Source organism: Aspergillus udagawae, assembly GCF_001078395.1.
Source record: "Aspergillus udagawae IFM 46973 DNA, scaffold_2, whole genome shotgun sequence".
NCBI classification, from domain to species: domain Eukaryota; kingdom Fungi; phylum Ascomycota; class Eurotiomycetes; order Eurotiales; family Aspergillaceae; genus Aspergillus; species Aspergillus udagawae.
The window spans coordinates 1,955,542-1,969,987 of record NW_025091265.1 but is presented as its reverse complement, the minus strand read 5'-3'; the positions used below and the strand labels follow the sequence as shown (position 1 = coordinate 1,969,987).

Below are 14,446 nucleotides of genomic sequence, written 5' to 3'. Positions count from 1 at the left end.
AATGTGAGATGACAAGGCAATTGAGGCTCTGCTTGTATTTCAAGTACTCCTGGAAATAAAAAGCATTGTGGTTGATCCTTCGCGCTATAAACGAAGTACTCAGTGCAGGACATCGGCAGTACGAGTACCTCAGATCGCCTAAATAATCTGAATTTGATACGTATCAATTCACCCCTGCTAGTGAAATACCGTATAGTACGTGCAGGGACCTGGACGGGAGTGAGGCGAAGTCATCCATCACATCCCCGAATACAATCCTTCGTACGCCAAGTGAGATACACTATTATGACAATTCATCCTGCTAACCTCGGTGAGAAGTCTAATCCCTAGCTTCCTCTGTCAAGTGTCAACATCCTTCGAACACCTGTTCCCCACTTAAGGTGCTCAGTAAATGTTCTCTGATAAAAATGCAAACCTGAGGGCAAGCAAGAAGATGTTAATGTGCTTGTTCCGAGCTAGTTAAGTTCTTATGGGCTTATCATACCCCTACTGTGTTCAAGTTAAGGTGCATGGAGCAAAGTCAGGCAGGCATGGTCAAGTAGGCTGTACCTTACTAGCTTTCCCATGTGGGTGCTTCACCCAGGTAAAGGAAGATGAGTACCTGATCATCCCTCTTAATGATGACATTTCCCAAATTTCTCTATTTCTCGCCATCGTTCCAACTTCATTTACCCACTGCCTTCAAAGTAAAACATTCTATCCTTGCAGGCATTCTCTTACTCTTTTACCAGCACTTAGTGACACTCTTTTGTACTCAACGTGATGTTTGTGTATCGTTAAAATCGTTGCTTTTTACAAACTGTATGCCCCGTCTTTCAGCCGAATCTTGTTTTCCTGAGTCTGTCACTTATGAGACTCTGTACTATTTTGCTTCTGATTTCTTCGACGCCCTAGCATCCTGTCTTTTGTCGATTTATTGAACCTCCGTTGAAAGCTATCTTATCATGGATCCTCTGAACAATGTCCATATCAATGATGACTTCAACTACGAGCAAGATGAAATATACACCGGCTCCAATGTCATCTGGCGTGCCATCCATTACACTGGCCCACCCGTCCAGACACTGGGGGGTCATTTAGCTCCAGCTCCGACCCTCGACATGTCTTTCGTGAGTCAACCACCCACAAGCGTGTTTTGTCGATCCACTAAAACGGCTGGCTAACACTGTGGCAAGAATCATAGCCAAACTCCATTCTTCTCTCCGGTGTCTCCGTCCAGTATCGGCAGTATAAGGGGGCCAGCCCAGTTGTCCGGCCATGATACAGGCACCAACTGCAACTTTGAGACACTTGAGGCACTTGACTTGACTGGCAGCAATTTGGTTCCACCCGAAGTTCCACTGTCACAGGGTGATTATGCTGGCCAATGGCCAACTATCAGATCTCTCGACGCAGGGCCCGTGCAAATGCCGTTGAAGCCCCAAGACGCTCTCCACAGCCCGCTTGTGAAGGTAAATCAACTTAAGAACGATCTTCAAATATGGGACTCATTAGCACTACAAGCCTTGCCCGAACTCAATTATTCCCAACTGATCGACCTGAGAAGTTTCATCAAAACTACCTTCTGCAAGCTGGACACATCAATACAAGAGAGACTTGACCTAGGTGCACCCAATATACCTTCTCCACGAGATAGGTACCTTTGCAAGCTATGCAGTCAAGGCAATCGGAAGGTGTACGGAACTCGTGGAACGTTCCGGCGCCATGTGAGCCTTACTCACCAAGCTGAGCACAAGTACTACTGTCCGTTCGATGCATGTTCCTTCAGTACACCTAGAAGGGACAAGTTCCGTGGCCATTTGCAAGTCAAACATGGTTCCTTTGGCCCTTCTCTACTGAACAAGGGCTGCCTCGATAACCTAGCCCGGCCATGCCCCCCTCCAAAAAAGTGTGGGCTTTGTCCAAAGCAAGTAACCACATGGAAGAGATATTTCGAGTGCATCACGAAGCACTGCCGCCTACCTGGTGGAAGTTCTGCATACAGCAGCGCGAGCCAGAGCAGACGAGGCAGCGGAAATACTGGCGGAGACGGGGCAGACTTTGGCGGCCAGCAGTTTTTTGGTCCCAGCGGTAACGACGGATCAGGTTTCCCGCCGTCGTCTTCATTTGAAGGAGACAACGTGGATGGACGCGAATTTGACTTCAACAGTATTGGCCAGCAATTCAGTTTCCATGGTGCCAGCCTTTCTCAACACAATACACTAGCCAGCATTGTTGCTGATACTGTTGATGAAGCCGAGCAAAGCCCCCCGCATGTAACCAACGCTCATGCTCGTACTCGTCCCAACTCAGTACAAAATAAAGACGGTCCCAAACACCTATCACCCGTCCGTAGTCCAACAAGCTTACGAGATTATCACCGCACCCTGAGTTCGACCCTAAAAGAAGGCTCACCAGTCTCTACCAAGAGCGATTCTAGTCTGGACAGCTTCCAGCAATTGTCTGCCACCCGGAATACACCACATTCACTGGATAGTCCTGGACGAAGTCACACCTCAAACGAACGGCCAAGACCAACTGATGAAAACACTCGAAAGAACCAGTCAAGGAAGCTTGAGAAGTCTTGCGAGACAAAATGCGGACACTGCGGTCATACCGTGCAGAGTTGCACTCATTGTAAAGCCTCCAATGGGGCGGCGCGAAAATGCCACCTTTGCGCAGCTAAGGCTCACCAGCGAAGTAACCAATTACGCCCCTGGCATCAGGAAAGATATCCTGATCATGCGCATATTCCTAGGAGATCTTTATCACCACCCTGGAAGCTTGGTCGAGAGTTGGACTTGACTTCAGAAGTCTTTCAGCATGAGCTATTTTTGCAAGAGTCAACAAAAAAGCTCAGCACAAAGTCCATTATTTCTGCCACTCATCCGGCCTCTATCTTTCCTTACGCTGTTTCCCAGGAGACGAAGTCATTGTTGGTCCTTCACAATAACTTACAAAGCCACTGTCTGGGTATCCTTACTGCCAAGCTTGAGAGTTATGGCAATCGGCCATTCCTGCCGTGCAGTCAAGGTAGTCATGCTCGTTCTGGCACTTATAACACAAGGACATCCTGGGGCCTGCTAAAGGGACATGATATCCTTACTCATTCCGCAGTACTCATGTCGGAGATGGCTACCCAGCCTTGCATAACACTGACTGGGAGACCGGCCACTCTTTCCATAGCTTCTGTTTCGCATGCGCTTGGCCTTTCGACATGGACTAGTGAGTCTCCAAACGCTTCAACTTGTAATTGACATAAGCCGTCGCTGACTGAAAGAAACATTAGATGTCCCCGACGGCGTGGCCATAGCACTGAAGAAGTTACCTCTATTCAGGACAGAAATCCAAATGCAGCTCCTGGATGACGCGTTCGATTCGGCAAATCCAGACCTTACAGCTACAACAGTAATATTACGAAGAAGGTCACATATGCTTCAGACGAGGCTCCGTGTTATTGTTAAGCTGCTCAAACTCAAAATGACGGTCACGAATGTCATTGAGCTCGAGGCACCAGAAGCACATGTACCTCGAACATCTCAGATTAACCCAGAATACCATGGCCTCGTTGAATTCAGAGTCGATCTTCCTATGCGCGACGACGCCCTCTCACTTTCCCAACTATGGAGTATGATGATTGGTAATGCGGGGATGATTGTTGGAAGCTTCGCGTCCACAGCACTCGATATCCCCAACTTGAATGATGGGAGGGATGATCTTCAATTTCTTTTCATGATGCTGGTCCACATTTTGATGAAGTTCGCTGGAGCCCCGATCCGTCCACTCAATACAATGTTGGTTGAATGATGATATGCTTCTTTGATGCTCATACGACTACGGGAATTGTTCTTGTATTTTGCTGGAACAGGCATTGGCATGACAGGCCTCGGAATCTTGTCGGACATGTCTACCAAATCTCCATTCTTCTCCTTCTTCTCCTTCTCCTTCTCCTATCCTTCTGTGCCATACGCAAGAAGAGCCGCAATGAAGCGGACGTAACATGTAAAAAAAGTTATTGAATTATTTTCTTATGTTATTGACTTCATAATCACAGAAATGAAACTATACCCTCTCATGTTACTTCATGTCGGATCTTATGCCAAGTCATTTACGCGCATAGACCTTTCTGTAAGATGCTCACCTACCTCATTTATAGCATGCCATGCTATTATGGTCTGCTGTAGGCAAATACACAGTAAATATGAACAATTTTAGAATAACACAATGGGAAGGACACCATCGGGGCTACCTGCGGCAATGTAGATTGTGCCATAATCCCTGAACTGTGCTGCTAACCTATTGCACCTGCAGCAGGCAAACAATCTTCTACCCACCACTCCTCCACAACACGTGTCTGCTCATCCTCTTCCTCATCCCCATAGACATTTTTTCTTATTTCTTCCGGCAGTCATTCTGCACACAGTTGGCCTTCATGCAACAGCCACGATGGACGACATGCTAGAATGGTATGCCAGTCTTAGCTCCCAAGTTCTCGATCTGGTGAGTGACTACGCAGGACAAGAGCTGTTTTGTCTTGAGGGAGACTCCGTCGTGCTTCAGTGCCTTGACGATCCTGCTCTTGACTTTAAGTGTACGTTCTCTACTACCACGTACCTTGAGGTTTCAGTATCATTTACAAGCTCGCAGCTGGGTTCCAGCTCCTGCAGGGCGTTTACAACGTTGAGCGCCTTCTCTTTAAGTTTTTGTCGACGAAATGCAATTTTCACATAGTCTTCTTTGATGGTACTCATTTCCCTGCTGGGCAGAGGACCCCGAGCTGATATTTACTGATTGGTGACTAGAGAACCAAGGGATTTCTACCAAAGCACCCTCAAATATCAATCGTTCCAAGTATCAGTTGGCGCGAGAGATTATCTATCAGCATCTCAAGATGCATATTCAGGATCAGTACCCTGACCTTCAAGTTCTCCGGTTTTCCTCTATGAGATCTCCTGAATTTCACCAGTATGTCGAAACGTACAGTGTCTACTTCGTCATGTGCCACAATGGAGTGCTGCAGGATAGACGTCGGCTCATCGATGATACACTTCGCGTTATCGGTAACATGATGACTCTTGGACTGGATGTGGCAATCATCAATGAGATCGAGTGGCGTGATAGCAAGGTTTGTGTTTTTTTCCTCTGTTGGTGTAAGATAGGAGGCTGTCTGACGGAGTACTATGAGTATAGATTCTGACCAGAGTCATTCAAGCGAGCTCATCCACGCGCCAGTTCATTGAATCAGAAGCGAAGGACAAGACCAAGAAGCCGCCATACTTTTCTATGTGCACCCAAGTTCTCCAGTCTATTGCAGAAACAAACGGTCCTCAGGTCAGTTTGGCAATGACTAGTAGGGAGGCTTTGACTGTGGCAGTCGCATCGGTAGTCTTGGCCCAGAATCGAAATGAAGCATCCAAACTGATGATAGCTATCCTGCTATTGCATCTGGCTTGCCTCAAACGATTATCTCTGCAGCAACGAAGGACTGCGAGGCTCGAGATACCAAATGAGGGGATGTACAACAAATTCGTTAAAAATTTCAGCAAGGTAGCAACGACCATACTTCAAACAAACGAATGGAATGGCTTAAAAACAAACAAATCCTGGGGAGATCTGCATGACCTATTTGATGGCAGGCTTTTTAGGTCTTGCGCTGCGTATTACTCGGTGGAGAAAGTAGCTCAGCTGAGCAGCCTCATCAGTGACGATTGGCATACTATTTGGACCTGCTTGAATCGTATCGAAGAACTAGGCGGTCCCGAAGTATTCTTCTCTCAGAGCTATCCGTACACGGCGACCTTGCAGAATAAAGAGCCCGCCTTCAATGACGAACATGAAAACGATCAAGACGATGAGGAGGACGAAGAGGAGGACGAAGATGAAGGAGACGAAGAAGATCAATATGATAAAACGGATAAAGACGATGCAAGAAATGAAGAGGATGAAGACATGGAAAGCAAGTATGCCTTGTTGCCGTTCGAGCACCCAACATTTGATCAACATCTCGCCATCGTACGCGTAGTCATCCAGAACTCGCAGGAGGAATATCCCGAGAAAGGCTTCGAGGATAAGACGCATTGGCATACTCCACGTTTGCTTGATTCCAAGCGAAGGACACTTCCTCAAAAACCAACAACCAAATGGAACAATCCTGCGCGACGGAACCAGGAAAGATTTCGAGACTTCACCAAATACGCAGCCAGTCTTACCAATGCCAAGGGCAATGCGCTCGAACAACAAGTGATCATGTCATCAAAGATCGCCAAGGCTAGATTCATGGCAACGGAAGCTCCTCGAATTGCAAAAGCTAGACCTTCATCATCAGGTGGACGATGTCAGAGCTTTCTTAGATCGGCAGGAGAGCCGGAAGCGAGTTTTCCTCGAGCCCGAGCTCCGCCTATACCTATTGACTCTCCTTGTGGTTCTGTGGCAGAAAGAGACCTCGCCTCAGGAAGAGGATAAGCTCGTCGCCTCAGCGAGGGATGTCTGGGACCAAATTCGAACTCTCCGGCACAAAATCAACTTCATGACCCACGAAATGTATTCGATGTTCCATGACATATGCTGTAAGCTAAGCATCCATGATACACCATCGCCGTCCTCCTCTCTTCCGTGTCGGCAGTTGTGTTTTCATTTCGATATTAGTTGCATTAAACTACGCCAGCTGGGTGCGCCACTTACCTTTCAAGCCTTTCAGCTGCTCCATTGTGGGCCATTTATGGATCGCCAGACTGGCGCACAGCCCGACGACCGCGTGGGCTTTGAGCCGGACAAATGGCAGAAGGATGTCCTCGATGAGCTTGACAAGAACCATAGTGTCTTCGTCGTAGCCCCAACCAGTGCGGGAAAGACATTCATCAGCTTCTATGCCATGTCGAAAGTGTTGCAGGAGGACGACGCTGGAGTCCTGGTCTATGTAGCTCCAACAAAGGCGCTGGTGAATCAGATCGGTGCAGAGATCCATGCACGTTTTCGGAAAAGGTACCCTGGTCCTGAGCAGACAGTTTGGGCTATCTCTACTCGCGATGTTCGCATAAATGATCCTTTGAAGTGTCAGATCTTAGTGACAGTGCCTCACTTTCTCCAGATTGTAAGTGCAACGAACTCCGCTATCACTCGTCCTCTATAGCGTTTCTCGACTGACAGTAGTCTTCAAGATGCTTTTGTCCTCATCAAACGCCACCACATGGGCTCCTAGAGTCAAATGCATAATCTTTGATGAGATTCACTCGATAGGCCATACCGAGGATGGTTTGGTTTGGGAGCAACTCTTATTGCTCGCTCCGTGTCGTATAATCGCTCTTTCCGCAACCGTGGGAAATCCGTCAGAGTTCGCTGATTGGCTTCAATCGACACAGAACAACATGGGGGTGACTCTCAAGCTGATTCAGCATACGCAGCGTTACTCAGACCTTCGGAAGTATTTCTATATGCCGGCTGATCGTCCCTTCGTAGGCCTCTCCCGATCGAGGCACAAGGGCCTCCTTGAGCCCAAATATATTGAGGGCTTGCAACCCCTTCACCCAATCACCAGCCTTCTCAGCAAGCAGCGGCAAATTCCTGAGGATCTTTCCCTTGAGCCGAGGGACTGCTATACACTTTGGAGATGTATGGTAAAGTACTCATCAGTCGATTTTCCTGTGCCAGAATCTCTGAGTCCACAACTTGCCCTTCCATCGTTCATTAGGCGGAGCGATGTGTATGAATGGGAGGCGCAGCTGAAAGAACTTCTATCGACATGGATGCAGGATTGTCACTCTCCGTTTGAAATGGTGCAAAGCGATCTGGAGGCTATCTTCGCACCAGCTCAAAGATTGAACATTTCAGAAAGCAATGAAGAGAACCCGAGCGATCTAGTGGCTCCCGAACGTCAACTCACGACAAAGGAGCTATGCACATCTGTGTTCCCACTCCTCGTGGATTTGCATTTCCAAAATGCCCTACCTGCTCTGCTTTTCAACTACGCACGGACGACATGCGAAAAAATCGCGACAACCACTCTAGAGCATCTAGTCAAAGCTGAGGACAAGTACAAGAGTGGTGCATCATGGAGGCAGAAGGTGGCGGAGTACGAGAAATACAGGAAACTCACGACCAAGAAAGCTCAAAACGGTGAGAAAAGCAAGAAAAAGAGCAATACTAAACAATCTCGAGAGGAAACTGAGAGCACCGCAAAGGATGTGGAGGAAGATAATAGTCCATTCAAGAGATTTGACCCGGACAGGCCTCTAGAGCAATTTTCGTTTGCCGATACTCACAAGTTCGACTGGAGTGAGCTTCTCGAGGAGATAGAGATGATGAAAGGGCGCAAGGTTAAGCCTCTGCTACTTGAAGCTCTGAAGAGAGGAGTAGGCGTCCACCATGCTGGATTGAATCGTCGTTACCGCCAGTGGTATGAGAAGTGACCTCCCTGATATGAGAATTGGATATTAGCTGACTATTTGCACAGCGTTGAGAGGCTATTTCGCGCGGGATTCTTGCGTGTCGTGGTAGCCACTGGAACGCTAGCTTTGGGTATCAACATGCCGTGTTCGACCGTGGTTTTCTGTGGTGATAGCGTCTTCTTGACCGCGCTCAATTTCCGTCAGGCTGCTGGTCGAGCAGGGCGTCGAGGATTCGATCTGCTCGGAAATGTCATCTTCCATGGCATTCCCCGTCACAAGGCATATCAATTGATGAGTTCACGGCTTCCGGATTTGAACGGGCATTTCCCTATCACGACCAGTCTTGTGCTTCGACTGTTCATCCTTCTTCATAATTCCAAGGAGTCGCCATACGCAGTACGGGCAATCAATTCTTTGCTGTCTCAGCCACGCATTAACTTCGGAAGTGCCGAGTCCAAGGACAAGGTACTCCATCACCTCCGCTTTTCCATTGAATATCTGCGACGCCAGGGCCTTCTCGGGAGACGCGGAGAGCCAATTCGCTTGGCTTCTAGCATTGCGCATCTGTACTACACTGAAAACAGTGCTTTCGCATTTCATGCTCTTCTTCGTGCATGCTACTTTGAGGAATTGTGCAAGCAGCACCGGAAGAACACCGAGAAGAAGCTGAGGACGTTGATGATCGTGCTTGCCCATCTATTTGGAAGAAAGTCTCTCGGCTATCGATATGAGGAACTTCTGACCCGGAGACAAGAGTTGAAGTCTCCCTCGGTTGTGCTGCTGCCGCCGCTGCCACCGAATGCCGTATCGGCGATTCGAGCCCATAACCAGAGCATTCTTAGGACGTATACAGCGTATGTCGAGACATTCGTCAAACAGCACCTGAAAGAACCCGAGTGTGAATTGCCGCTTAGCAAAGTGCCAGTCGGGGGTAGTGGGGACCGACAGCTCAGTCGCTTGCTGGGGGTACTGGAAGCGAATCAATCACGTTCAGCTTTTGTTGGGCTCTCGGGTCACGGTGATCAATTCAAGAGCATGAATGACCTCTGTAATTCGGTCCGGTCGGGCGTGTTTCTCGAGCAGAGTGTCATACCACACCTTGATGTTTATCCGGATGGGGGTATGGCACCTTTGAATGCCTATTTGTATGACTTTTTCTCTCACAGATGTGTGGAACCCCTTGAGGTCGCCAATTTCATCTCTCGTTCTGACACGTGGTTTCTGCTGAATGACTTCTCCCTGATTCTGGCTACGATCATTGTTTCTCTGCAAGTATATCTCGATCCCGAACTGAAGAGTTCATGTTCGGAAGAAATGTTCGCCAGTGATGATTCTTCGTCAACTCCTTCGGTCGAGGATGGAGAAGACGAAATATTCGATGCTCAGTCTGCGGGTCAAAACGTCGAGTCGAAGCGCACTGATAACCAAGTTCCTCAGGTGCGACAATCACTTGGAAATACCAGGGCCACGATTGACGAGGAAGTGGTGGAGAAATGGGACGAAGGTATGAGCGATGACAGTGATCCCTTCTCCGACGAAGACAGTACCACAGAGGCTCCAGGTATTCTGCATGAGGACCGAGCTTCAATGGTGTCGTTGGAGGTGCTGAGCGCCTTCCGCGAGTTAAAGGAGCAGTTCGACGAGAAGTTCCATGCTATCTTCGCTTAAAGGAATATGCAGATGAAGTTTCAGATCATCTCCTGATGGATGTTGCAAACATTAAAACTTCTGGCGACCACGTCGAAACCGTCTGATTGGTCCTGAGCATGTGTGATTTTTGCGTGTTAAACAGTTAAGAGTATTGGAGATGCACTGAAGTAAAGCAAAAAGAGGTGTCTGGACGATCCGTTCTAGCTACAGTAGTTTTGTAACGATTTGACCCATCTCCAAGTTCCTGGAATGATTCTTAGGTCACTACAGGCACCTAGGTAACTAGCGATAGACATTGTCATAATTAGAGTTCGGCTTTCCATACCAATAACGCGAGGGTAGAGACTGGCTTGGTTAAGAGCTCTCTGCTCTTAAGGGCTACTCTACTGACTACAAAAACACTCGGAGATAGGGGTTAACGGAAAGCGGAGAACCCACCGGATGACATAACCCGGAGTCGGTGACATATCGATAAGCAAGTTAAGCAACAATGCCCCAACCCACTCAGATCAAAGAGGCACGGAGACTTACTTCTTTCTTGTTCATGTTTGAAGCTGCAGAGATATTGGAAACCGGGATGATACGTTTGATATAGCCTCCCGCCGCAACAGTTGATCACATACCTTACCGACTATGAATCCATCTGATTCATCTTCCGCTGGTGGTAACAGGTCCGAAGAGTCTCCGCCTCGGAGAGTCTCCGGTACGGTGTGGCACCCAGCTAGAGAGTGGCTTGAAGAGGACGAGGAGGAAGATGACATGGATTATGAACCGGAGTCCGAGGTTACGGAAGATAGAGACGAGGATGAAGATGGCGAAGGTCACTTCGGTAGCTTTCCCCGCGATGAACTGCTGATCTTCTGTATGAGACTGATCTTGGGTCGAACAATTTGAAGACCCTCACTTGCGTCTAGGTAATATACATATTGAGTTCTCCATGGATGATCCTGATCAAGAAGATCCTGGCGGAGAAACTCAAGAAGGTAGACAGACTCGAGGTATCATTTACCCAACGACCACTCGCATTTACCTCCTTATCGACACTGACTGGTGCAAGCAGTATCAGCTGCTCGATTATTGAATCTGTTAGCTTCCAATGGTCTGCGACATATCCTCCACTACAATGGGTGGCGAGGGGGTATGTTAGGTGATGAAGATGAAGACGACGAAGAGTTCGGTTTCTTGAGATATTCACGCAGACCACGACGTTCGGGAGCTGAGAACTTACCGAAGGTTCCAAGTGATGAGGGTACAGAACTCATGCGATCCGGTGATTTCGGAGACGATCCTTACTATGTCGACATGCTGAAGAAACGCAGAAAGACTCTTGCAGCAAAGATCATGTGGAGAGAACTAGGAGTTGACGTATCTGGAAGGCAGAGACTGGGTGTGCAGTCAACTGCACAAGTAAGTTCTCGACCTCGTGCGATGGAAAAAAAAAAGCTTTGTACTAATTGGGTGGGCCTCTTAGGATCTGATACCTGGTTCCGCCGCAGACAAGATCATTCATTATGACTCGCGATGTTATTCGGGTCAATTCTCTGATGACGGTAACTTCTTCTTCTGTTGTGCGCAGGACTTCAAAGTCCGGATGTACGATACATCTAATCCATTCGAGTGGAAATACTACAAGACTGTCGACTATCCATTCGGCCAGTGGACCATTACCGATGCGAGCTTGAGTCCGGACAACAAGTTCTTGGCATACACCTCCATTAGAAATATCGTCTGCCTTGCACCGACAGACCCAGCTGATCAGTCTGACCCTTCTGTGTTGGATCTATCCCTAGGCCGTGCTGGGCGGGGCTTCCACGACAGCTCGCATACTGCGGTGCGCATCCCCGTAGATGACTGTCGCGTAGATGCTGACCAGGTAACAGATATGGTCAATCCGATTCTCGGGTGATGGACGCGAAATTGTTGCCGGCAAATCTGACAATTCCGTAATTGTCTATGACATTGAAACACGGCAGTCTGTTCTAAGTCTACAGAAGCACGAAGACGACGTCAACGCCGTCTGCTTCGGCGATAAATCGTCGCCTCACATTTTGTACTCTGGCTCGGATGACTCCACGATTCGTGTTTGGGACCGGCGTTCCATGGGCGACGGCCGCGAGGCTGGAGTGTTCATAGGTCATACGGAAGGTATTACATATGTCGACAGCAAAGGAGACGGCCGATATGTACTTTCCAACGGGAAGGACCAGACGATGAAATTGTGGGATTTGAGAAAGATGATGACAACGGCGAAGTTTGCAGACATCGACGTGAGCAGTTATACCACCGGTTATGATTACAGATTCGAGCCCTATCCCGAAGATTACTACGAGCCACACCCACACGACTGCTCCGTTGTCACGTTCCGAGGTCATCGGGTTCTGAAGACGCTCATCCGTTGCCATTTCTCGCCGCCGGGTAGCACAAACTCGCGCTACGTTTACACCGGAAGTGAAGACGGCAAAGTGTATGTTTATAATCTGGACGCAACGCTTGCGGGCACTATTGATGTCGGACTTGCAACTCTGAATTCGAGACCGCGCGATCCTGACATATTCACCACGGCGTATGAAATCAGGAGTAGGAGCGGGGAGATGCTGTGGAGGACCTGCGTTCGGGATGCGAGTTGGCATCCCAACGCGCCAGTCCTCGCTGGTAAGATCATCCTTTCTAACTCTGGAAGTACACTGGCGGGATGCTGACTGTAGTTTAGCAACATCCTGGAACGGCTGGGGTTTGTCCACAGGTACCTGCAGCCTGCATAGCTGGAACGATGGTGCTGCTGATGACGAAGGTACTCCATCGATCGGGAAGAGCTACGATTGCAAGTTAAATTACTTGCCCGAGTTCAACCAGTATAAGGAAAAATCGGTGCGGAGTCGGCCTGTCAGAAGGAGTCCGTTGGACGAGGAACTTGCATATGAGCTGTGGTGATTTCTGTACATAAGAACAGAGTTTCGTTATTTCTTCTCTTAGACTACATTCTTCTCGGGAGTACTCGGATATCTGTTCACATTCAACTGACAGATCGCATTAGGGGATTGGAGCAAGCACATAGGGAACCACTATCTTGAGACTTCGAAATGGTCTCATGACAATTGATGTATTGTAAGAAGAAAAGAAGAAAAGGTGGTATTTATACAAAATTGACGCAAGGGCATAATAACTCGAAGGCAACTGCTTGCCAATCTCTCTGGAGCATGTTGGAACAATGGTCTTCCAGGACCCCATATCGATCTTCGCGATTTTTCTTCATCTCTGGTAGATTAGGAACTCGTTTAGATCATGTCGCCGCGCGATTGGCTCTGTTCAATCTCGGAGCATCCTCTTTGCACCTGCTTCATGGTTGCATTTGGATTTGTGGCCTCAACCTAAGCGCCACCGACGAGGATGTTGTTGACGGGGATGTGTACTGTAGTGAAAAACACATTTAGCAAGGGCCGTCGCATGCTTCCAGGACTCTGTGGTATACTTACTTAACTTGATGAAGTACCCAATGGCTATTCTAAGAGTAAGCATCTCCTGAAAAGTATTGGGGTGTTAATGCTCTATAAGGAGGAAACTCACCACCCTAGACGCAGTTAGTATTTATAGGCCCATAAAGGTATCGCACAATAAGACGAGAAATGCTTACCATGATGATGAAGCCCATGCCTACAGCCTGGCTGATCTTGATGAATTCACGCTTGTCGGCTACGCATTGTATTAGATAGACTCGTCCCCGGAGCTTTATCAAATTTAGACTTACGCTTGGTGCATCTGCGCACGAACAGCATGCCATCCCGAAGGAAGTCGCGAGGAATATCGGCGAGTTCTTGAATGGTGTCTGACATAGTGCTGTGCGAGCCGGACAGCGACGTGGGATAAAAGGAGGGACAGATAAAACCAGTAGAATGTGAGAAGGTCAATAGCTGGAGAACCCAAGAAGCGATAAGTGTGAGAAGGTAGTAAAGAAACGGCGGAATGGAATGAGGGAGAGAGGATGATCTTGACAATAAGTCACCACGATGCTTAATCGACAGATCATCCCCTAACAGGAGAGCTGGCCTTCTGGGGTTCGGACTTTTAATTCCGCCGGGCCGGGGGAAGTCAGCTCCACAAGCTCCAATCGACATCAAAGCTACCGCTTCTCTCTTGCTATCGCCGTCGACGCGCTTCACCACGTCTTTGAAGGGATAATCGCTTATCGTGCTCGCTCAATCCTCGACTACAATCTCCTTTGCCATTTTTTTGTCGCCACACTCTGCGTCTGACCGACATTCGACAACAAGTTAGGGGGATCAGGCTGGGATCCTGTTGACTGCCTGGGCTGCAGCAGCCTTGACGAACCTCTACTAATCTTTCAAACATCTCAGTCTATCTACTAACTCATTACCTCTGTGATTTTGTCTCAAGGCCTATACCGTTCGTGTGTGTTAGCAAAGTGCCTTTGCCAG

The 14,446-nt window shown here is 48.3% G+C and overlaps 4 protein-coding genes across 4 annotated transcripts; 3 read left to right on the top strand and 1 right to left on the bottom strand.

Annotated features, from left to right (window-relative positions):
- Positions 1-944: 944 nt before the first annotated feature.
- Positions 945-3,786, top strand: Aud_003003 (putative C2H2 zinc finger domain protein; the record flags this gene model as incomplete). The annotated part of the gene is made up of 3 exons (XM_043287960.1): positions 945-1,109; positions 1,176-3,204; positions 3,269-3,786. The coding sequence occupies 3 exons, from the start codon at positions 945-947 to the stop codon at positions 3,784-3,786; spliced, it is 2,712 nt and encodes a 903-aa protein (XP_043143895.1).
- A 639-nt stretch (positions 3,787-4,425) lies between these two features.
- Positions 4,426-10,031, top strand: Aud_003002 (putative DEAD/DEAH box helicase; the record flags this gene model as incomplete). The annotated part of the gene is made up of 7 exons (XM_043287959.1): positions 4,426-4,570; positions 4,627-4,722; positions 4,782-5,104; positions 5,170-6,219; positions 6,269-7,069; positions 7,137-8,371; positions 8,429-10,031. The coding sequence occupies 7 exons, from the start codon at positions 4,426-4,428 to the stop codon at positions 10,029-10,031; spliced, it is 5,253 nt and encodes a 1,750-aa protein (XP_043143894.1).
- Positions 10,032-10,646: 615 nt separating this feature from the next.
- On the top strand, positions 10,647-12,944 carry Aud_003001 (WD40 repeat domain-containing protein; the record flags this gene model as incomplete). Its single annotated transcript, XM_043287958.1, has 6 exons — positions 10,647-10,875; positions 10,928-11,011; positions 11,074-11,420; positions 11,485-11,844; positions 11,894-12,665; positions 12,724-12,944. 6 exons carry the CDS (start codon positions 10,647-10,649, stop codon positions 12,942-12,944), a joined length of 2,013 nt encoding a protein of 670 aa, XP_043143893.1.
- A 571-nt stretch (positions 12,945-13,515) lies between these two features.
- Aud_003000 (translocon subunit SSS1) lies at positions 13,516-13,843 on the bottom strand (the record flags this gene model as incomplete). The annotated part of the gene is made up of 3 exons (XM_043287957.1): positions 13,516-13,581; positions 13,645-13,703; positions 13,759-13,843. 3 exons carry the CDS (start codon positions 13,841-13,843, stop codon positions 13,516-13,518), a joined length of 210 nt encoding a protein of 69 aa, XP_043143892.1.
- Positions 13,844-14,446: the final 603 nt, after the last annotated feature.